The 25,455-nt window shown below is 40.1% G+C and overlaps 1 protein-coding gene across 3 annotated transcripts in view; it reads right to left on the bottom strand.

The window, feature by feature from the left end:
* The window catches only part of SETX (senataxin), a 76,849-nt gene that overhangs the window by 42,593 nt on the left and 8,801 nt on the right, over nt 1–25,455 (bottom strand). For all 3 annotated transcript variants that reach the window (XM_065928192.1, XM_065928194.1, XM_065928193.1), the window contains exons 3-7: nt 24,264–24,447; nt 12,783–12,993; nt 10,707–10,816; nt 1,788–2,007; nt 793–912 (exon numbers count right to left, since the gene is read on the bottom strand). In XM_065928192.1, coding sequence (XP_065784264.1) covers nt 793–912; nt 1,788–2,007; nt 10,707–10,816; nt 12,783–12,993; nt 24,264–24,447 — 845 coding nt within the window. The remainder of the gene's footprint in view (nt 1–792; nt 913–1,787; nt 2,008–10,706; nt 10,817–12,782; nt 12,994–24,263; nt 24,448–25,455) is intronic.

Below are 25,455 nucleotides of genomic sequence, written 5' to 3'. Positions count from 1 at the left end.
TTAAAATTCTCCACAAAAGAATTTGTATCTATATCGAACTTGCCTAAAGAGAAGTGAAAGTGAGTAAAAAATTGTATTTTCACAGGATTTAGTCTTTGCTGATTCATTCCTTCATAAAGAAGGTTAAGATTAGAAACACTAGTACAGACTCACTGATAAGCCTGATAAAACCAAGCTGGCCTCCACTAACAAACACAATTTTAGACCCTATTTATTAGGCTATCTGAGTAGCATTGTCCAAGGGAACTTTCTGTGATGATGGAAATGGCTCACTCTCTGCACAGTTTAATATAGTAGCAGCCAGGCACACGTGGCCACTGAGCTCTTGAAGTTATAGCTAAAGGGACTGAAAACCTGAGTTTTTAAGTTTCATTAGTATAAATTTAAATAATCACATTTGACTGGCAATCACTGTGTCAGACAGTGTAACCATAGAAAACCGAAGTGAAATGAAAAACCAAGCAAAAGTGAGATGGTGGGACAGCAGAAGCTTTCTGCATAAATTTACTACCACATTATTAGTAATTCACCTCCTTTAGGTCCTAGTCTAGTCTTCATTCTACTACTAATTGGGTATTACAACTTGAGAAAGTAAGTTAACATCTCTGGGCTTCAGTTTCTTATGAAAATAAGGTGCTGAACTCTAAAGGTCCTTTCCAATTTAACATTCTGAATCTGTGACAAAAACCATGAAGTGTTCATTCTTTCCTCTCTATCATACATCCAAATTCTCACAGTGACTCTATTAATTTTAAAGTGCACCACCATCACAAAATTCAGCAAGTTTATTACCATTTGATTGCCTCTCCATGGTGTGAAGTATTGACTGCATAAAATCATTCTGTTTATCTGAGCCCAACAACAGTGAATCCATGGCTTGCTCCTCAAGAATGGTCAGCAGCATGCAAATACCTGTAAGACCACATATAGCTTGCTTGAACTGATTACATTAACACTGTTCTAAAGTCTTCTCTGGTTCAGCTGGCAGAATAACAACATGGCAGTAAGATGAAGCAAAACATAATCCAGTGCCCCAGACACTGAAGTCTGAGACATTCACATACAACTGCTCCCAGGAAGAGAACTTTAGACTGAATAAAAGGGAAAATGTTATGAACTTTGTTAAAAAGCAATTTCCAAAATGACTACACACAATTTAATCTCATAAAATCGAAGATCCCTTAAGTTTTGAGATCATTATATTTCAAGTATCAATCACTGCCAATTATACGCATGACTAAGACTCTGAATCAATGAATAGGACAGAACTATTTTAAGTTCAATATAGAATTTGTTGAAAACCAAAGTTAATATCTCTTTCTGCCAGGAAATGTTTTACAGATAGGAAAAGAGGTATTAAATCTCCTTTATTCAATAGATCAAATTCTATTAAAGTCAACTGCTATGCTAATATTTTGGTACATCTAATACTGCCTTAAATAAAAGATCTACTTGCCATACTTCAAAGATACTTGTTACACAGATGATTTCTAGGATAAAAAGTGTTTAAAAAGAGATGTTATACTAGTCAATTTAATGACAGAACAAGAATTGGAAACTATGAAATCTTTTATTTAGCAATTCTGATCAGATTACCAAATGAGATGACTTCTGCTGGATAATCATAAGAACTACTGGATCATGTCAATGTACGGCATAAACTAACACAATATAAAGCAATTATCTATCAATTAAAAAAATAAATAAAAGTGCCAAATTATCATAGGCTTAAAAAAAAAACACTATTGGAAAATACTAATTGTTGTTCGCATAGCAACAATACTCACCTAACCAATAGTTTTTGTAGTTGGCAGTATCATACATGTGTGAAGGCAGAAGAACCAGTTTACCCTTCTCAAGGACAGAAGAAGTATAAATGTCTGGGTTTTCTAAAAGTCCCAATTCAATAACTTTAAAAAGGCAAGTCAAAACCTCCTGTAAGTCATAGTAATCATCTCTATCCACTTTCCCCAAGTTTCTTGCAGTCAGGATAGCCCAACGCCGAACCTAAAAGCATAACACATTCATTACTTCATTCAGTGAACAACTGTCTACATACAGCAAGAATCTATTTAAAATAGGATTCTCTACAGGTTTTAAAAGGCACAAGATATATCAATTATATGTCAAAATCTTAAAAAATCACCATGCTGTACACCTTAAAATTGTACAGTGCTGTATGTCCATTATATCTCAATAAAACTGGAGAAAGAAAAAACCATCATACAGAATAAAGTACTTCAGTAAAAATATATGATTTTCAAAGACATTTTAAAACCAAAAGGAGGTGACCACTGAGAAAAAAACCAAAACACAAGACACTAATTATAATCAAATTCTGAACAACACACAGGGGTTAGGAGCACCGACTTTCTGCATAGTTGAATATACCAATATAACTTAGTCACCAGCCTTTCCATATCCAAGATTCTGCATCATGGATTCAACTAACCTTGAACTATATATTACTAAACTGTTGTTTCTGAGTCACTCAGTCATGTTCAACTCTTTTGTGACCCTATGGAATGTAGCCTGCCAGGCTGCTCTGTCCATGGGATTTCCTAGGCAAGAAAACTGAAGTGGGTTGCCGTTTCCTCCTCCAGGGATCTTCCAGTCCCAAGAATCAAACACACGTCTCCTGCTTGGCAGGTCTTTACCAATGAGCCACCTGGGAAGTCCATGCATTAAAAACAATCTGCATATAAATGAACTTGAAGTTCAAACTTATGTTGTTCAAACGTCAAATTGTAAAGCGATGTGTGAACTGTATTCGATCCTGATTTGAACTAACTCCAGTAAAGCATTTAGAATAACCATTTCCATTCAGCTAAACACTAACTAGAAACATGATATTAAGTAACTATTATTGGTATGTTGATATATTTTTTAAAACCCTTACCTTTTAGAGACACATACTAACATTTTATGGATTAAATGCTCTGATTGTCTACTTCTGTATGTTTGTAATGTTCCATATTAGAAAGTTTAAAAAAGGAAAGAAACAATGAAAAGAGAAGAAATCAAAGGTCACCTCTACATGGCAATATAGCATAGGAAAGTGATTTTAAATTTCTTCTGCGATACAAATTTAATTTACTGACCATAACCAACCTTAAAAGCTAAATAAAACAGTATGCATCCTTCACAGTAAAATTACTTTGTGAAATGCTGATATATGCATATGCATATATCAAAAGCTACATATGCATATACATGCATTAACTCAGTGAAAAACATTTTTATCAATACTTATCGAGTATGGGCACAAAAGTTTGAAAAACATAGAACTAATGGACAAAAGAATGAGCTCTATGTCAACATACTTTTAAGCTACAAAAACAAATACAAAGGCATCACTGACTCTATACTAATAATAAAATAGATGAATGAATGGGAGAAGGGAAATGGCTCTTGATCACAGTATAATCCATGTCAAGTGCTGACTGGTAATTGTGTAAACTGCTGGGGTTGAAATTATTTTGCAATCTTAGAAAAATTGGCTGAAGGAAGAACCATTAGGTAATGCTAAATTTAGGAGAAAATTATGGAGTAAGGTAGCTATGTGTTCTAAAAGTAAGAAATGTAATTGCACAGTGAAGAAACTGTGCAACACCTCAACTGGATGATTAAATTAGCATCAGCATGAGAGGCCAAATCACATGGCATGCCTGTACTTCTGACACCCTGAGGACATAACATCACTTATATAGTACATTCCAGCTGGAACATACAACCTGAGTCTAACAAGGAGCAACATCAGGCAAACCCAAAATGGAAAGCATTCTATTTTTTGAAAATGAAAGGGAAGCAGAAGTTAACTATTCTTCAGGAATGTAAGACAAAGAGGACTTTCCCGCTGGTCCAGTGGTTAAGAATATACTTGTCAATCCAGGGGACACAGATTTGATCCATGGTCGGCGAAGATCTCACAATGCCACACAACTACTAAGCCTGTGAGCCACAACTACTGAGCCCATGCACCCTGGAGTCCACACATTGCAACTAGAGAGTAATTCCCAACCAAAACTAGAGAAAGCCAGCATGCAACATGAAGACCCAGAGCAGCCAAAACAACAAAAGCAAAAAAAAAAAAGGCCGAGGAAATGTTCCAAATCAAGAGACTGATGCACCATGCTGCTGTTCAGTCACTAAGTAATGTCTGACTCTGCAACACCATGGACTGCAGCAAGTCAGGCGCCCCTGTCCTTCACTATCTCAGAGTTTGCACAAACTCATGTCTACTGACTCAGTGATGCTATCCAACCATCTCATTCTCTGTTGCCCTCTTCTCCTGCCCTCAATCTTTCCCAGCATCAGCGTCTTTTCCAATGAGGCAGTTGGCTCTTCGCATCAGGAGGCCAAAGTATTGAAGCTTCAGTTTCAGCATCACTCCTTCCAATGAATATTTAGGGCTGATTTCCTGTAGGACTGACTGGTTTGATCTCTTTGCTGTCCAAGGGACTCTCAAGAGTCTTCTCCAGCACAATTCGAAAGCAGCAACTCTTCCGCGTTCAGCCTTCTTTATGGTCCAACTCTCACATTTGTATCTGACACTGGAAAAATTATAGCTCTGGTTGTACGGACTTTTGTCGGCAAAATGATGTCTCTGCTTCTTAAAATGTTATCTAGGATTGTTATAGCTTTTCTTCCAAGAGGCAAGTGTTTTTTGACGGCTGCAGTCACCATCCACAGTGACTTTAAAGTCCAAGAAAATGAAATCTGTCACTGTTTCCACATTTTCCTCCACCTAATTGCCATGAAGTGATAAGACCAGGTGCCATGATCTTAGCTTTCTGAATGCTGAGTTTTGAGCCAACTTTGTCACTCACCTCTTTCATCACGAGGCTCTTAGTTTCTCTTTGCTTTCTGCCATTAGATCGGTATCAACTGCTGTTGATATTTCTTCAGGAAACCTTAATTTCAGTTTTTGATTCATCCAGTTCAGCATTTTGCATGATGTACTCTGAATATAAGTTAGATAAGCAGAGTGATAACATCAGCCTTGACGTACTCCTTTCCCAGTTTTGAACCAGTCTGTTGTTTCATGTCCAGTTCTGTTGCTTCCTGACTTGCATACAGGTTTCTCACAAGACAAGTAAGGTGGTCTGGTATTCCCATCCAATTTAAAGAATTTTCCAGTTTGCTGTGATCCACACAAAGGCTTTAGCATAGTCAATGAAGCAGTAGATGTTTTGATCTAATAAATGTTGCCAATTTGACCTCTGGTTTCTGCCTTTTCTAAACCAGCTTGTTCAACTATCTGGAAGTTCTCAGCTTCATGTACTGCTGAAGCCTAACTTGAAGCATTTTGAGCTTTACCTTGCTAACATATGAAATGAGCTCAATTGTACGGTAGTTTGAATATTCTTTGGCATTGCCCTTCTTTGGCACTGCAATGAAAAGGTGACCTTTCCCAGTTCTGTAGCTACTGCTCAGTTTTCCAAATCTGCTGACATATTCAGTACAGCACTTTTATAGCTTCATCTTTTATGATTTTAAATAGTTTAGCTAGAATTTCATCACCTTCACTATAGTGATGCCTCCAATGATTTCATACTCAAGGATGTCTAGCTCTAAGTGACTGATCACACCATCATGGTTATCTGGGTCATTAAGACCTTTTTTGTCTAGTTCTGTGTATTCTTGCCACCTCTTCTTAATCTCTTCTGCTTCTGTTAAGTCCTTGCTGTTTTTGTCCTTTATTGTGCCCATCCTTGCATGAAATTTTCCCTTGGTATCTCCAATTTTCTTGAAGATCTCTAGTCTTTCCCAATCTATTGTTTTTCTCTATTTCCTTGCACTTTTCACTTAAAACTGTCTTATCTCCTGAATGTTCTCTGGAACTCTGCATTCTGCTGGGTTTATCTTTCCTTTTCTCCTTTGCCTTTCAGTTCTTTTCTCAACTGTTTGTAAAGGCCACCCCCAACAAACACATTGCCTTCTTGCATTTTTCTTTGGGGTGGTTTTAGTCACTACTTCCTACACAAGTTACAAACCTCCTTCCATAGTTTTTCAGTCTACCAGATCTAATCCCTGGAATCTATTCATCACCTCTACTGTATCATCATAACCACAATATTTGAATGGCCAAGTGGTTTCCCCTACTTTCTTCAATTTAAGCCAGAGTTTTGGAATAAGGAGTCATGGTCTGAGCCACAGTAAACTCCAGGTCTTGTTTTTGCTGATTGTATAGAGCTTCTCCAACTTTGGCAGCAAGGAATATATATCAGTTCAGTCGCTCAGTCGTGTCCGACTCTTTGCGACCCCATGAACTGCAGCACACTAGGCCTCCCTGTCCATCACCAACTCCCAGAGTCCACTCAAACCCATGTCCATTGTGTCAGTAATGTCATCCAACCATCTAGTCCTCTGTCAACCCCTTCTCCTCCTGCCCTCAATCTTTCCCAGCATCAGGGGCTTTTCAAATGAATCAGCTCTCCACATCAGGTGGCCAAAGTACTGGAGTTTCAGCTTCAACATCAGTCCTTCCAATGAACACCCAGGACTGATCTCCTTTAGGATGAACTGGTGGATCTTCCTACAGTCCAGGGGACTTTCAAGAATCTTCTCCAACACCACAGTTCAAAAGCATCAATTCTTCTGAGTTCAGCTTTCTTTATAGTCCAACTCTCACATCCATACATGACCACTGGAAAAACCATAGCCTTGACGAAACAAACCTCTGTTGGCCAAGTAATGTCTCTGCTTTTTAATATGCTGTCTAGGTTGGTCATAACTTTCCTTCCAAGGAGGAAGCGTCTTTTAATTTCATGGCTGCAGTCACCATCTGCTGTGATTTTGGAGCCCAGAAAAATAAAGTCAGCCACTGTTTCTACTGTTTCCCCATCTATTGCCCATGAAGTGATGGGACAGGATGCCATGATCTTAGCTTTCTGAATGTTGAGCTTTAAGCCAACTTTTTCACTCTTCTTTCACTTTCATCAAGAGGCTCTTTAGTTCTTCTTCACTTTCTGCCATAAGGGTGGTGTCATCTGCATATCTGAGGTTATTGATATTTCTCCCGGCAATCTTGATTCCCACTTGCGCTTCCTACAGCCCGGTGTGTCTCATGATGTACTCTGCATGTAAGTTAAATAAGCAGGGTGACAATATACAGCCTTGACGTACTCCTTTCCCTATTTGGAACCAGTTTGTTGTTCCATGTCCAGTTCTAACTGTTGCTTCCTGACCTGCATACAGGTTTCTCAAGAGGCAGGTCAGGTGATCTGGTATGCCCATCTCTTTCAGAATTTTCCACAGTTTATTGTGATCCACACAGTCAAAGGCTTTGGCATAGTCAAGAAAGCAGAAATAGATGTTTTTCTGGAACTTTCTTGCTTTTTCCATGATCCAGAGGATGTTGGCAATTTGATCTCTGGTTCCTCTGTCTTTTCTAAAACCAGCTTGAACATCTGGAAGTTCACAGTTCACATATTGCTAAAGCCTGGCTTGGAGAATTTTGAGCATTACTTTACTAGCCTGTGAGATGAGTGCAATTGTGTGGCAGTGTGAGCATTGTTTGGCATTAACTTTCTTTGGGATTGGGATGAAAACTGACCTTTTCCAGTCCTGTGGCCACTGCTGCATTTTCCAAATTTGCTGACATTATTTATAATCGATATGATTTTGGTATTGACCATCTGATGATGTCTATGTGTAGAGCAGTTTCTTGTGGTGTTAGAAGAGGGTGCTTGCTATGACCAGTGTGTTCTCTTGGCCAAACTCTGTTAGCCTTTGCCCTGCTTCATTTTGTACTCCAAGATCAAACTTGCCTGTTACTCCAGGTTCTTCTTGATTTCCTACTTTTGCATTCCAGTCCCCTATGATGAAAAGGACATCCTTTTTGGGTGTTAGTTCTAGAAGGTCTTGTAGAAACTCTAGGACAAAGGAGAAGCTCCAAGGATATGGTAGGAGGGCTGCAAACACATTAAAATCAAATCCCAATCTCACCAAGTGGCAACCCACAAACTGGAGAACAATTAATACCAAAGAAGTTCTCTCACTGTTGCAAAGGTTCTAGGCCCCACATCAGACTTCCCAACCTTGGCATTCGGCAAGGACCTGGAGGAAACAGAATTCTTGAAGAGCACAAAAAAAACACTGTGTGTACCAGAACCCAGGGGAAAGAAGCAATGACCCCCACAAGAGATTGAGCCAGACATGCCTTGCATGTTTGAGGGTCTCCAGTGAAGGCATGGGTCAGCAGAGGCAGGGGCACTGGGAGCAGCAGACCTGGGAGGCACATCTTGGCATAAATCCTCTTGGGGGTAGGCTGCCAATAGCCAGACGGTAAAGCATCTGCCTATGATGCAGGAGACCCAGGTTCGATCCCTGGGTTGGGAAGATCCTCTGGAGAAGGAAATAGCAACCCACTCCAGTCCTCTTGCCTGGACGGAGGAGTCCAGTAGGCTACAGTCCATGGGCTCACAAAGAGTAAGACACGACTGAGGACTGACTGACTTCACTGACTTCACTTCAGAGCCCACAGCCCCATTACAGAGTCTATAGACTCCATGATTGGGTTGCCTCAGGGCACAGCCCCACCCATCAGCAGACAAGTGAATTAAAGATTTACTGGGCATGGTCCCACCCCTCAGAGCAGTTTTCCTCATAGCCAGTTCAGCCAATCAGGAAGCTTGCACAAGCCTCTTATCCTCATTCATCAGAGGGCAGACAGAAGAAGCAAGAATTACAATCCCTCAGATTCCAGAATGAAAATCCACAATCACAGAAAGCTAACCAAAATAATCTCGAGAGTATGGGGGAAAATGCTACTAAGTACAATGGATCATATGACACAACTGGAAAACAGGCCTTACTCTATCAACATTAAATTCACTCACTGTTCACTGAAGTTCATATTATGATAATATACTTATTCTTATGGAATATACACTAAAGTCTTAAAAGGTAAATGGTCATGATATATACAACCTACTCTCAAATAGTTCAGAGAACAAAAAAGCTTTGTAGTCAACTGAAAGCAAGAGAGAGCAAAGAGAGTGAAATGTTAACACCTGGTGAATATGGATAAAGAGTATACAAAATGTTTGCTACTTTTTTTACTCCTGAGAATTTTGCTTTAAATTATTTCCAAAAAAAATTTTTAAAAAAAGCATAAGGACGCTGGAGTCAGGTTGAGTGTTAGTCGCTCAGTCGTGTCCAACTCTGTGTCCCCATGGACAGTAGCCCACCAGACTCCTCTGTCCCTGGAATTCTCCAGGCAAGAATACCGGAGTGGGTTGCCATTCCCTTCTCCAGGGGGCTCTTCCCCAACCAGGGATCAAACTCAAGTCTCCTGCATTGCAGGCAGATTCTTTACCAGCTGAGTCACCAGGGAATCCCAGTAGGGGAGGGGCTTGCCCTAAGTCCCACAGTTGGCAAATGATCCACCCAGAATGCACACCTGGGTCTATGACCGCCCAACCTGAGGCCTCTCCCACAGGCTACTTTATGGAGTCAGGTTGCCTGTACACAAATCCCAGTCACCACAAACTAGACTGTGTAACTGTGGATAAGTCTCCTGACTGAGTTTCCTCACCTGCAAAATAAGCCTACAATGAAGAATCCAGTCACTCCTGGCTCTGAAGACTCAGTCCCGAAGCCTGCAATGGCAGGACCAGGTCCTGGTTGCTCAGCTGGACCAGCTTCCTGTACTGGTTTGCAGCTTTAAGAAAGCCAGTCCTAGACAGCCGCTGGTGGTGCTTTCTGTCAATCTTTCACAGGAAGGAAGGCCCCATATCATTTAAGCAGAAGCCTTGACACTGGGTCTACCCAAGCATCGAGTATACTTGTAATTCCTGTTATCCTGCACAAACTCAATCCCCTGCTACCTGCGCCAGCCAGGCCTACAACTTTCCACTGCTTATCACTTTGTGCTTGTGCTCCCTTATTGGTTCAAAGGAACATTTACTTCTTGAATTGTGTGATTATAGCTTTTCAAATTCCTCTGTTTTGAATTTTTTCCATCATTGTTAGGGTTTAGCACAGAAGAGACTGAAATTCATCACCATTTTTCTTGAAACACCATTACCATGTTCTTTCTTTGCCACTTAAAAGGCTCTTTACTGGCCCTCCATCAGCAGAGCTGCCCTGCAAAGCTTTTGTCTTAACATTGTAACTCAAGAGGCCAAAGTGCACAGACCCACAGCACATGCTGCCTCACCACATGAGATAAATCTGCAAACCCCAGTCATCAGCTCAACATCAGGTTCCAAAACTCTAGAGTTGCTCTTTGCTTCTGTTCTACCTACTGCTCTGATTCTTACGTTCCTCCTGTCCAGCACCTAGGAACTAATTTTCTTGTCCTCCCCATACCCCATCACCTTTTAAAAACCTCATTCACTAACAAAATAATTTCAAATGTTTTAAGCAGTATTTCCATGTGCTTGGAGTGGGGCAGGCTGGCAAGAAAAGCAACAGAGAACAGTCCTTCATTAGCTCAGGTCAGCACATTAAAAGAAGTCTGGCTTTTAAACTGAAGCATCACCTGTCGGAAGGATTCCCTACTCTCTTAAATCTCTCCTTTTTTGACCCCCCCCCCACCCCCACTAAAGCATTCTCTCCTTAATTGCAGTAATTTTACAACAAGAGAATAATTTTGGCAAATATTTTACACAAAGTACACTCCAAAACTTCTATTATAGTTAGTCATCTACTGGTACAAAAGAAGGTATCCTCTTCTACTGCCTGTCACTGACACTCACCATTTCATTGGGATGAACCAAAAATAAATAGATCCCTGGATGTTTGTCAAAAACTTGAAAGGAGCAATTAGCTTGTTCCATCCGGCAAAGTGCTTCAACACATAATTCATCTAAATAGAAAAAATAAAGCAGTAAATGTTAAGATAAAACTTATCAACTTAATGAGATTTCCTAAATCTGGCTCCTTTGGTTACTCTGTAAGTAAATGAAAAGTTTCTCTTTTTTTTTTTTTTTTTAAACTGAGGCAAAAAATGGTGTAAATGTAGGAACAATATTCACTCTTCTGAAAGACTGACTGGTATATGTGTGGTAGTCACGAAAGACTGTGGTACACATATATATGGTAGTCATCGTGTAATTTATAATATATTCCTATGAATGACTGACTTTACTGGTACAAACATCTTCTTTCACATGGGGCATAATTATCTCCAGAGGGCATCTTCTTAGAAGTAGGGTTAGAGTCCAATTCCATTAACATTTTACATGTTGACCCCATGTGAACTTCATTTTGTATCAGAGTGGTAACAACTTTGTCCACAAATGGCTATCTTGTCCTACTCTCAGTTATCGAGGACCCCATTTCCTCCTCTGGTTGAAATACTATCATCATCAAACACTAAATTCCGCAAATACACTTGGTTTCCTTCTCAACTCTCTACACTGTCCCATCAGTCTATCTGTGCCAGCACTATCCTAATCCCACTGCTTTATGGCAATTTGTTACCTTCAGAAGTGTACTGAACAGACAGACTGACACATGCATTCTATCAGATGAGCCAACTCTATTTTATCAAGCCTCAAAAGAATATCACAGTGACAGTGGTTAGCTTTGGGGAAGAGGAATAATGAATGACTGGAAAAGTAAATGAGCTCCTGGGCTGTTGATGTTTTGTTTCTTGACCTGGATGCCAGCTACACAATTGTGTTTAATTTATGAAAAATTAAGCTTATATACTTTTCTGGATATGGTACTGTTTAATAAATGCTTGAAAAATGACTTTAAAAATCTATTTTGAATTTATTTAGGAAGAACTGATTTCTCTAGTAAATCTTTAGATCTACTTTTCAGTATACTGAAATAGAATAGAGAAATAAGTTAAATAACATAGTGATAACATAAGTTAAATAAGATAGCGATCAAAAAAATCTAGGAAGTGCATTATTCTACAGGGCAACCACTTGATCTCAGCAAGTTAAAAGTTACAGCAAAAGAAAAAAAAAAGTTACAGCAAAAGAAAAAAAAATGTGTGTGCATGGATGTAAGAGTAAATGATTCTGGATTAAAAGAGACATAAGAAACACGAACTAAATGGAACCAATGCAAAGTCCTTGACTGCACTCTAATTTAAATAAACCTGCCAAAAAAAAATTCTGCAACTACTGGAAAAATCTGAACATGGCCTAGATACAGTAGTAGGTACCTAAAGGTACTCTTGTTCTGTTAGATTTGACAGATCATAAAAATGTCTTCAAGAGATTTGTATTAAGAAATGCAAATACAAAGGACCAAAATCTAGGCAGTTATAATATGCTATGTCATAGTAATTACTGAAAACTACTACAGACCAGTGGTTCTGAACCTGGCAATTGTGCCTCTCTCTGGCCCCACCCCACAACTCCCAAGGGACATCTGACATTATCTAGATACATTTTTGGTGGTCACAACCAGGGCAGAAGGAAGAGAAAGTCACTACTGACATCTAGTGGAGAGAAGTCAGGGATGTTCCTATAACATCCTACAGGTCCACCCACCAAGAATTATCCAGTTCAAAATGTCACCAGTGCCAGGTCTGAGAAACCCTGCTATAGACAGATTCCAAGAATGAAAATTAACTGAATCAACAGATGAATAAATGGACAGATAAAGTAAGCAGAGTTAGATGTTAGCAACTGCAGAATCATCTATGTGGTATATATATGATATTCACTGTGTAATTCACTTTACTATGTTTGGAAAAAATACTAAGTACCCTAATTATACATTCAAGGAACAGAGTTTTCAATATACATAACCAAAATTCTTACAATTCTTAAAATAAAACTGATACAACTGTGAAAACCCATGATACTCACTGACATGCTCATGTAAAAGCAGATATGGATATTTCAGTATTTCAAGAAGAGGAACTCGAAGCTTATTTTCAAAGTCTTGGCCAGTGAAGTCAAATAGCTGTGCCTCTCCGTTGTTGTCTACTATATATAACTCATCATCATCTCCAATTTCTGCCTTCATGGATCTTTCAAAGTGATTTATGAGACGTAAGGTTTCTAATTCCCATAAAACCTACAGGAAAAGAAAAATGAACCATGTGCTCTGTATCTTATGATCAACAAAATATACTGCATGCAGTGATCCTTCTAGAAAGCCTTTTCCTAAGTAAAAAAATTCATAAGTTTAAAGAAGTACTAACACCACATATTAGATTTATTTGAAGAAAACAGTCACTAAATGTGGCTTAGTGGACTTTTATGATACAGCAACATGAGCACAGAGTATGAGACGTTTAAAACACTGCTTTTGTGGAGTTCTTCTATATGCTATAAATACATCAATATCTCTGTCAACTACACTCTGTTGAAAAGGAGAAGGTGGAGTTTCTTTGTTGAAGCATAAGATGGGCCTTCTGTGACTCCCCTTTTATGTTCCAGCCATAGGTAACTACCTTGAAACATCAGTTTTAGCATAAAGACACTAGTTAGGTTTGTAGCCTAGAATTCTGTACATGTCAAAGTTCATGAGTAATCATTCCCTCTCCTCTTTGTGGTATTACATGTATCTTTATGGTCTATGCTCCATTTTCCATCAGATACATGTAATAAACTAAATATTCAAAGCCACACATTTAAAACTGTATGTTTCACTTTGGTTAATATGACTAAAAAACATGCTTGTCCTGATTTTTGGGGCTTCCCTGGTAGCTCAGTGTAAAGAATCCACCTGCAATGAGGAGGCTGAGGTTCAGTCCCTGGGTCAGGAAGATTCCCTGGAGAAAGGAAGGGCTACCCACTCCAGTATTCCTGCCTGGAGAATTCCACAGACAGAGGAGCTGCTATGTGTTCACAGGATCGTGAAGAGTCACAAGATGACTGAGCAACTAACACTTTCACTTCACTGACTTATACCACCTACCCATTAAAAAAATGAAGAGAGGAGAAGGAAATGGCAACCCACGCCAGTATTTCTGCCTGGAAAATTCCATGCACAGAGGAGCCTGGTGGGCTACAGTCCATGGGGTTGCAGAGTCAGACACGACTGAACACACACACACCATGCCCCCATCCCCATCTACTTTTATTCCTGATCAGACTCTTAGCCTCTGCAGGGACTACTTTTGGAACCTCATCCTCAGGGTCCTCAGGTCTGCCTTGGAGGTGTTGCTGGTGCCCAGGAAACCTGGATGCCTCTGCTTCGCAGCACTCTCGTGGCAGGGCACAGGGAAGCAGCAGGTGGCCATGCACTCCGTTTGCTCCTGGACTGGCTCCCATGTGATCACTACGTCTTCTCCATGTCACCTTCAGGTGGAAGCCTCCTCAGCCCTTCCTCTAAGCTGAGGTTCACCTCTCTGAAAGAGGAGCGTGGGCATTGCTGAACTATGTTGATCTCTGCAAAAGCAAGATGCATTTTCTCCCGAGGTCTGTGGCAGTCAGCTCCCAAATGAAGCTTTAAAATTTAATAAAGGAATCAGTTCTAATTGAAAAAAAAAAAAATGGAGAGAGAAGCAATCTCAAGAAGGCAGAGGAAAAGGACAGGGAGACCACTTTCTCCCCCACAAATTTATCAAAAGACCATCTGAATGTTAAGCAACTTCCGCAAAACAACTTCTGAACACTGGCGGAGGACACCAGGCATCCAGAAAGGCAGACCAATCTCTATGAGAGGAAGTAGGACAAAATGTAAAAGACAAATCAGAGACAAAAGGTTTAGGGATGGAGACCATCCTGGGGAGGGAGTCGTGAAGGAGGAGAAGTTTCCACGCAGAAGGAAACCCTCTCACATGCCTGTCTGTGGGGAGTTTTGGAATCTCAGAGGGCAACCTAACGAAGGGCGAAAAAAAAAAAACCCACAGAATACGTGCCTAACGGCAACTATATGTGGAAATGGAGAAGTGGCACAGACACTCGCGTCTGCCACTAGTGAGTGGGGACTGTGCAGGGAGGCACAGGCTGCATCATTGGTCCTTAGGGTAAGGACTGGGCCTGAATGTCCTGAAGACAATATGAGGAGCTCATATGAGATAGCTATCCAAACCATGGGATGGCCAGAGAGACAAAAAAATAAAAAAGCACCTTTCCCGCGAAAGGCTCTAACACTGCGTGGTGACCCCTGGCATGCTCACACAACAAAGGATTGCGCGAATACCAGAAGAGAGCAAGCCGAACACCAAAGGAGAGCAAGCCAGCTGCCATACAGGGCCCTCCATCTCCAGAGGCAGAGAGGGAGGCATGCAACAGCCAGAGCCAGAAGGCAAGGGGCTGTTTCAATCTCGGCCCGAGTCCACATCTTCCACCAAACTGTGAGCAGGCTCCCAGTTGCTAACCACATCTTCTTGGGATCCTGGATGGCTGACATCTGCCAGGAGTGCCGCAGCCTGATCAGCTCCCAGGGGAGGCACACAGCACACCTGGACTCTGCTCTTGAAGCACTCCCAGGAAACCGAGCTGCCAGGACCTGGGAGGTGAGCAAGATGCAGAGCCCACCTGAGACCGCGAGCTCGCCGAGCACCGGTCACCCGAACAAAACACACAGCCCGTCTGGGTCTGTGCCCCTGTGGAGCCCCCAAGAACCTGAGCACCTCAGACATGGGACGTGCACAAAATGCAGGGCCCACTAGAGACAGCGCCCTTGCAGAGCATCCTGGAGCTTGAGCAGTGTGGACACAGGAAGTACACGCTGTCTTGGGCTGTGGCAAACGCAGTGTGGTCCATCCACTGCGAGCACTCCCTGCACAGGCCAGCAGTATTTGCTGCAGTATCCCTCCCTCCCACAACACATCTGCACAAATGAGCCTACAGGTGGCCACCTTCGCCCCCTTGTGTCAGGGCAGAAATTAGACACTGAAGAGACCTGAGAACAGAGGAAGCCAAAATAAACAAAGAAGGGGGAACCACTCTGGAAGTGACAGGTGCAACCAACTAAAACCCTGCAGTTAATACTGAGGCAGTGCATTTGAGGGGTACCTGTAGACCTTGGGAACAAGTACAAGCTGGAACAAAGGACTAGCTGACACTGAACTGACCCCACAGTGCCCACAACAGCACCAGAGAAATTCCTATTTTTACTATTACCACTTTTTAAATTTTTTAAAACTTTTACTTCTTTATTACTCCTTTAACTTTCATTTTTATAGCCTACTATTACCACCCCCCAAAAAAATTTTCAGAAATTTAGAATATTAGGGCATTTTTTAGAAATCAAATTCCATATATTTTTTGTGTGTGTGATTTTATATTTTTTTATATTGCATTTTTGAGAGTCTATACTAGGTTTTTAATCTTTGCTTCTTTGTATTTGTTATGAATTTTGTACCTTTAAGAATCTCATCTACAATATCCATTTTCACAAAGGGATTTGATTACCGGCTAGAATGCTCTCTCTCCTTTTGACTCCCCCTTTTCTCCTCCTGGTCACCTCTAACTCCCTCCTCCCTATTCTCTTCTCTATATAAATCTGTGTATCTCTCTGGGTGTTCCTGGCCATGGAGAATTGTTTCAGCATTAACCTACAGGTTTAATCTTCTGTGCTGTAGGGTTGGAGAAGTCTTGAGGTTACTGTAAGAAAAGGACCAAAAGCCAGAGTCAGTAGGCTTAACTCCAAAACTTTAAATAAAACATCAGAGAACCCCTGACTCCAGGGAACTTTAACAGACAAGAGCTCATGCAAAATTCTCCATACCTACACTAAAACCAAGCTCTACCCAAAAGCCAAAATAGTTTCAGTGCAAGACAAACCACACTAATTCTCCAGCAAAACAAGAACACAACCCTGAACATTAAAACATGGGCTTCCCAAAACCATGCTGAACCCATAGGCAACCCAAAACTCACCTACTGGACACTTCCAATGCACTCCAGAGAGAAGACCTCCAGCTGCACCCACCAGAAGACAGACACAAGCTCCCCCACCAGGAAACCTTGACAAGCCACTAGTCCAAACCCACCCACAGGGAGCAAACTCCACAATTAAGAGGAACCATGAACTTCCAGCTGGCAGAAAGGGCACCCCGAACACAGCAATCTAAACAAAATGAAAAGGTAGAGAAATATTCAGCAGATAAAGGAACATGATAAAAACCCATTAAATCAAACAAAAGGTCGAGACCGTCTACCTGAAAAAGAATTCAGAATAATGATAGCAAAGATGATCCAAAATCTTCAAAGCAAAATGGGAGCTACAGATAAATAAGACTAGAGGCAAAGATTGAAAAGACGCAAGAAATGTTTAACAAGAACCTAGAAGAAATAAAGAAGAGTCAACAATGAAGAACGCAGTAACTGAGATTAAAAGCACTCTAGAGGGAACCAACAGGAGAATAACAGTGACAGAAGACAGGATAAGTGAGGTAGAAGATAGAATGGTGGAAATAAATGAAGCAGAGAAGAAAAAAGAATTAAAAGAAATGAGGACAATCACAGAGACCTCTCAGACAAAGCTAAATGCCCCAATATTCAAATCATAGGTGTCCCAAAAGAGGCCCATGTCCCAAACGGAAAGGCCATGAGAAAAAACTTAATAGTCAAAAACCTCCCTAAAATAGGGAAGGAAATAGCCACCCAGTCCAAGAAATCCAGAGTCCCAAACAGGATAAACCCAAGGCAAAACAACCCAAGACACATATTAATCAAACTAACAAAGATCAAACACAAAGAGAAATATTAAAAGCAGCCAAGGGAAAAGCAACAAATAACACACAAGGGGATTCCCATAAGGAATCTTTCAAGAGAAACTCTTCAGGCCAGAAGAGAATGGCAGGACATACTTAAAGTGATCAAAGAGAAAAACCTACAACCAAGATTACTCTACCTAGCAAAGATCTCATTCAGCTATGAAGGAAAAATCAAAAACTTGACAAACAAAAGTTGAGAGAATTCTGCACCACCAAACCAGTTCTTCAACAAATGCAAAAGCATCTTCTCTAGACAGGAAACACAGAAAAGGTTTATTTAAAAAAAACTAAAAACAACAAAGTAAATGGTAACAGAATCATACTTATTAATAGTTTTTCAGCCGTGTCCGACTCTTTACGACCCAATGGACTGCAGCACGCAAGGCCTCCCTGTCCATCACCAACTCCCAGAGTTTGCTCAAACTCATATCCATCGAGTCAGTGATGCCATCCAAACATCTCATCCTCTGTCATCACCTTCTCCGCCTGCCGTCAATCGTTCCTAGCATCAGGGTCTTTTCTAATGAGTCTGTTCTTCGCATCAGGTGGCCAAAGTACTACAACTTCAGCATCAGTTCGTCCAGTGAGTATTCAGGACGGATTTCCTTTAGGATGGACTGGTTGGATCTCCTTGAAGTCCAAGGGACTCTCAAGAGTCTTTTCCAACACACAGTTCAAAAGCATCAATTCTTTGGTGCTCAGCTTTCTTTATGGTCTCACATTCATACATGACTACTGGAAAATCCATAGCTTTGACTAGATGGACCTTTGTTGGCAAAGTGATGTTTCTGCTTTCTAATATGCTGTCTAGGTTGGTCACAGCTTTTCTTCCAAGGAGCAAGCGTCTTTTAATTTCATTGTTGCAGTCACCATCTGCAGTGATTCTGGAACCCAAGAAAACAACTCTCCAATTGTTTCCATTGTTTCCCCATCTATTTGCCATGGAGTGATGGAATTGGATGACATGATCTTAGTTTTCTGAATGTTGACTTTTAAGCCAGCTTTTTCACTCTCCTCTTTCAATTTCATCAAGAGGCTCTTTAGTTCTCTGCTTTCTGCAATAAGGGTGGTGTCATCTGCATATCTGAGGTTATTGAGATTTTTCCCAACAATCTTGATTCCAGCTTGTGCTTCATCCAGCCTGGCATTTCACAGAACGTACTCAGAGAGTTAAGAAAGAAAGGACAAAATATACAGCCTTGACGTACTCCTTTCCCGATCTGTAACCAGCTTGTGGTTCCATGTCCAGTTCTGTTGCTTTCTGACTTGCACACATATTTCTCAGGAGGCAGGTCAGGTGGTCTGGTATTTCCATCTCTTGGATTTTCCAGTTTGTTGTGATCCACAGTCAAAGGCTTTGGCATAGCCAATAAAGACATTTTTTCTGGAACTCTCTTGCTTTTTTGATGATCCAACAGATGTTGGCAATTTGATCTCTGGTTCCTCTGCCTTTTCTAAAACCAGTTTGAACAGCTGGAAATTCACAGTTCATGTACTGCTGAAGCCTGGCTTGGAGAATTTTGAGCACTGCTTTGCTAGCATGTGAGATGAGTGCAACTGTGCGGTAGTTTGAACATTTTTTGGCATTTTCTTTGGGGTTGGAATGAAAACTGACCTTTGCCAGTTCTGTGGCCACTGCTGCGCTTTCCAAATTTGCTGGCATATTGAGTGCAGCACTTTCACAGCATCATCTTTTAGGAATTGAAATAGCTCAACTGGAATTCCATCACCTCCACTAGCTTTGTTTGTAGTGAGGCTTCCTAAGGCCCACTTGACTTCGCATTCCAGGATGTCTGGCTCTAGGTGAGTGATCACACCATCGTGGTTATCGGGGTCATGAAAATCTTTTTTGTATAGTTTTTCTGTGTATTGTTGCCACCTCTTCTTAATATGTTCTGCTTCTGTTAGGTCCATACCATTTCTGTCCTTGATTGTGCCCATCTTTGCATGAAATATTCCCTTGGTACCTCTAATTTTCTTGAAGAGATCTCTAGTCTTTCCCATTCTATTGTTTTCCTCTATTTCTTTACATTGATCACTGAGGAAGGCTCTCTTGTTCTTCTTTGAACTCTGCATTCAAATGGGTATATCTTTCCTTTCTCCTTTGCCTTTAGCTTCTCTTCTTTTCCTAGCTATTTGTAAGGCCTTCTCAGACAACCGTTTTGCCTTTTTGCCTTTTTTTCTTGGAGATGGTCTTGATCACTGCCTCCTATACAATGTTACGAACCTCCATCCATATTTTTTCAGGCACTCTATCAGATCTAATCCCTTGAATCTATTTGTCACTTCCACTGTACAGTCACAAGGGATTTGATTTAGGTCATACATGAATGGTCCAGTGGTTTTCCCTACTTTCTTCAATCTAAAATTTGCAATAATTTTCCAAAATCTATGGGGTTCAGTAATAGCAGTGCTAAGAGGGAGGTTCATAGCAATATAAGCCTACCTCAAGAAACAAGAGAAATATCAAATAAACAAGAGAAACGTCAAATAAACAACCTAACTTTACACCTAAAGCAACTAGAAAAAGTGAAAAGAATCCTGAAGTTAGGAGAAGGAAAGAAATCATGAAAATCAGAGCAGAAATAAGTGAAAAAGAAACAAAGGAGACTATAGCAAAAATCAACAAAAGTAAAAGCTTGTTTTTTGAGAAGATAAATAAAATAGACAAACCTTTAGCCAGACTCATCAAGGAAAAAAAGAATCAAATCAATAAAGTTAGAAATGAAAATGGAGAAATCACAAGAGACAACACAGAAATACAGAAGATCATAAGAGACTACTATGAGCAATTATGTACCAGTAAAATGGACAACTTGGAAAAAATGGACAAATTATTAGAGAAGTGTAACCTCCCAAAACTGAACCAGGAAGAAACAGAAAAGCTTAACAGACCCATCACAGGCTCACATATCAAAACTGTAATAAAAAATCTTCCAACAAACCAAAGCGCAGAACCTGGCTTCACAGGTAAATTTTAGCAAAAATTTAGAGAAGTGCTAACACCCATCCCACTCAAACTCTTCCAGAAAATTGCAGAGGAAGGTAAACTCCCAAATTCATTCTATCCCATCACCCAAATATCAAAATCAGACAAAGACGCCACAAAAAAAGAATACTACAGCCCAGTATCACTGATGAACATAGATGCAAATGTCCTCAACAAAATTCTAGCAAACAGAATCCAACAACATATTAAAATGACATACATCATGACCAAGTGGGCTTTATCCTGGGAATGCAAGGATTCTTCAATATTTGCAAATCAATCAATGTGATATTGATTAACAAACTGAAAGATAAAAACCATATGATCATCGCAATAGATGCAGAGAAAGCCTTTGACAAAATTAAACACCCATTAATGATAAAAACTCTCCAGAAAGCAGGCATAGAAGGAACATACCTTAACATAAAAGCCATATATGACAAACCCACAGCAAACATTTTCCTCAATGGTGAAAAACTGAAATCATTTCCTCTAAAATCAGGAACAAGACAAGAACGCCCACTCTCACCACTACTATTCAACATAGTTTTGGAAGTCCTAGCCACACCAATCAGAGAAGAAAGAGAAATAAAGGGAATCCAGATTGGAGAAGAAGTAAAACTCTCACTGTTTGCAGATGACATGATCCTCTACATAGAAAACCCTAAAGATACAACCAGAAAATTACTAGAGCTAATCAATGAATATAGTAAAGGTGCAGGATATAAAATTAATACACAAGAATCCCTTGCATTCCTATACACTAACAATCAGAAAACAAAAAGAGAAATTAAGGAAACAATCCCATTCACCATTGCAACAAAAAGAATAAAATACTTAGGAATAAATTTACCTAAAGAAACAGAAGACTTACATATAGAAAACTATAAAACATTGATGAAAGAAATCAAAGATGATACAAATAGATGGAGAAATGTACCATGTTCATGAACTGGAAGAATCAATATAATGAAAATGAGTATACTACCCAAAACAATCTATAGAATCAATGTAATCCCTATCAAGCTACCAACAGTATTTTTCACAGAACTAGAACAAATAATTTCAAAATTTGTATGGAAACACAAAAAACCTTGAAAAGCCAAAGCAATCTTGAGAAAGAAAAATGGAACTGGAGGAATCAACCCACCTGACTTCAGACTATACTACAAAGCTAGTCATCAAGACAGTATGGTACGGACACAAACAGAAATAGAGATCAATGGAACAAAATAGAAAGCCCAAAGAGAAACCCACACACCTATGGACACCTTATCTTCAACAAAGGAGGCAAAAATATACAATGGAGAAAAGAATCTCTTTAACAAGTAGTACTGGGAAAACTGATCAACTATCTGTAAAAGATTGAAACTAGTACGTTCTCTAACACCATACACAAAAACAAACTCAAAATGGATTAAAGATATAAATACAAGACCAAAAACTATAAAACTCTCAGAGGAAAACACAGGTAGAACACTGTCTGACATAAATCACAGCAAGATCCTCTATGACCCCACCTCCCAGAGTAATGGGAATAACAAAAATTAAAAAATGCGACCTAATTAAACCTAAAAACTTTGCACAATGAAGGAAACTATAAGCAAAGTGAAAAGGCAGTGTTCGGAATAGGAGAAAGTAACAGCTAACAAAACAACTGACAAAGAATTAATCTCCAAAATATATAAGCAGCTCATGTAGCTCAATACCAGAAAACTAAACGACCCAATCAAAAAGTGGGCCAAAAAACTAAACAGACATTTCTCCAAAGAAGATATACAGATGGCTAACAAACACATGAAAAGATGCTCAACATGACTCATTATCAGAGAAATTCAAATCAAAACCACAATAAGGTACCATCTCAAGCCAGTCAGAATGGCTGCCATCAAAATGTCTATGAACAATGTTGGCGAGTGTGTGGAGAAAAGGGAACCCTCTTACACTGTTGGTGGGAATGCAAATTAGCACAGTCACTATGGAGAACAATGTGGCGATTCCTTAAAAAAAATGGAATTAAAATTGCCATACGACCCAGCAATCCCACTGCTGGGGATACACACTGAGGAAACCAGAACTGAAAGAGAGCATGTATCCCAACATTCACTGCAATATTGCAGTGACAACAGCTTCAACATGGAACCCAGATTGTCTATCACAGACAAACGGATAAAGAAGTTTTGGTACATATACACAATGGAATATTACTCAGCTATAAAAAAGAACGCACTTGAGTCAGTTCTAATGAGGTGGATATAACTGGAGCCTACTATACAGAGTAAAGTAAGTAAAAAAGAGAAACACCAATACAGTATATTAATGCATATATATGGAATTTAGAAAGACAGTAACAATGACCCTATATGAAAGATAGTAAAAGAGACACAGATATAAAGAACAGACTCTTGAACTACGTGGAAGAAGGCAAGGGTGGGATGATTTGAGAGAATAGCATTGAAACATGTGTATTACCATATGTAAAACAGATGACCATGGAGAAGGAAATGGCAACCCACTCCAGTAATCTTGCCTGGAAAACCCCATGGACAGAGGAGCCTGGCAGGCTACAGGCCATGTGATCACAAGAGTCAGACACGACTTAGCAACTAAACCATCCACCACTACAAAGTGAATATATGCCTAAAGATAATGCGTGAAAAGGATATTTGCCATATACTAGTTAGTTTTTTGGAGGGAGGGTGGGAGTCAAGGGAGACTTGGGGTTATTTTTTCATCAACTTCCATTTTATACTTATTTATAATGACCATTATTTTTACTAATACTGTAAAACTATGAAAATGAATAAAATACTAAAAGTTTCATATAGCCAAAAAAAAAACCCCCCAAAAAAACAGATGACCAGCATACGGGCACTCAAAGCCAGTGCTCTGGGACAACCCAGAAGGTTGGCGTGGCAAGGAAGATGGGAGGGGGGTTCAGGATGGGGGGACACATGTATACCCATGGCTGACTCATGTCATGTATGGCAAAAGCCACAACAGTGTAAAGTAATTAGCCTTCAATTAAAAGAAATTTAAACTTTTTTTAAAAATGAAAAGAGGAAAAAAAAAAAGCTATTGGCCATTCAAACACCTGCCTGTAACACCGTCAAACACAATGACATAAAAACATGGAACTGAAAAAAAACCCATACATCATTTCATAAAACTGCTTTACATAAAATGACTATAAAAGGAGGATTATAAAATTCTGCTTTAGGTGTCAATTCAATTCCATTAGTCAATAAGCAATTACTCAGCACCCACTCCCTACAGGTAATGAGTTAGGTACTGCTGCTGCTACTGCTAAGTCACTTCAGTCGTGTCCAACTCTGTGCGACCCCATCCCTGGGATTCTCCAGGCAAGAACACTGGAGTGGGTTGCCATTTCCTTCTCCAAGGCATAAAAGTGAAAAGTGAAAGTGAAGTCGCTCAGTCATGTCCAACTCTTCGCGACCTTATGGACTGCAGCCTACCAGGCTCCTCCTTCATGGGATTTTCCAGGCAAGAGTACTGGAGTGGGGTGCCATTGCCTTCTCCAGAGTTAGTTACTAGCAGTATTTTAACCTTCACAGTTTAAATCATACTGTCAAGCTCCTTGAATGCTTCCAATACAGTTCAAATGTATCCCCTTCCTAGTTATCAAACTCAGGTAAAAACCACCCATTTCATACACGCTACCTCATGTAAGAATGGCAATTCGTCCCTTGCTTTGTGGTACTCAGCCACACACTCCAAGCAGTAGCAGAGGTCTTCATCAGCTGTCTGAAATTCACTGGAGCGGGTCTTGGATGCATAGCGTTGCAGGAAGTCAGTGGTGGAAGTACCACCTGGGGTACACCAACAACATGTACTCATTCTGCACCTGTACCCAGAAAAGACGACATTGAAAGATTAAAGGAAGATATCACATAACACTTCAGGACTATTCTGGTGAAGAATGGGTACACTTCCTACTAATGATCCTGTCTTCAACTTAAAATGTGCCTCCATCACATCCAGAACATTCTGCTGGCCAGCTTACCAATCCCTGGTTAAACTCAATCTGAGACTACTTGTAAAAACTGTATCTGTGACACATGAAAAATAGTGCAATGAAAGCAGTTAGCAACAAATAACAAACATCATAAGGTGACATACAGTTGTGCTATAAAGAAGGCTCAAAACTACTCAGTATGAATGAAAAATATACAGAAACAGAATTATCAATGTTCTCAAAATATAGACTTTGGAGGGCTTCCCTGGTGGTTCAATGGTAAAGAATCCACCTGCCAATGCAGAAGACACAGGTTTGATCCCTGGTCCAGGAAGATTCCACATGCCTTGGAGCAACTAAGCCTGTGTACAACTACTGAGCCTGTGCTCTAGAACCTGGGAGCCACAACTACTGTGCCCAAGTGCCCTACAGCCCGTACACTGCAACAAGAGAAGACATCATGATGAGAAGCTTGAGCACTGCAACGAAGAATAGCCCCTACTCACCACAACTAGAGAAAAGCCCAAGCAGCAACTGAGACCCAGCACAGCCAAAAATAAAGAAAGTACAGACTTTGGAGTGTTCTAAATCATATACTGGAGTCAAGTGAAAAGTTCAGGAAACCTTTCACATTCCCTGAGGCCATCTTCCAGAAATTCCTGGAAACCTAAAAAATCCATAAATATTAGTCCACACCAATAACAAAACTTCAGAGAAGAATTTTTTCTATTGGTTATAAAGTACATATATGAATTTGCACATGCGTGTATAAATTGCTGCCCATAACTCACTGCTCACCAATTTAGTATAAACTATAATGGCTACAAATACAACAGCTACAAACCTATTACTACTGAGTTTCATACTTTCAGTTTTTGATAGTTTCCAGTTTTGGAT

The sequence above is a fragment of the Muntiacus reevesi genome, chromosome 3 (genome assembly GCF_963930625.1).
Source record: "Muntiacus reevesi chromosome 3, mMunRee1.1, whole genome shotgun sequence".
In the NCBI taxonomy this organism is placed as follows: domain Eukaryota; kingdom Metazoa; phylum Chordata; class Mammalia; order Artiodactyla; family Cervidae; genus Muntiacus; species Muntiacus reevesi.
Note: the sequence above shows the minus strand (reverse complement) of the source record. Positions and strands in the feature narration are given on the sequence as shown.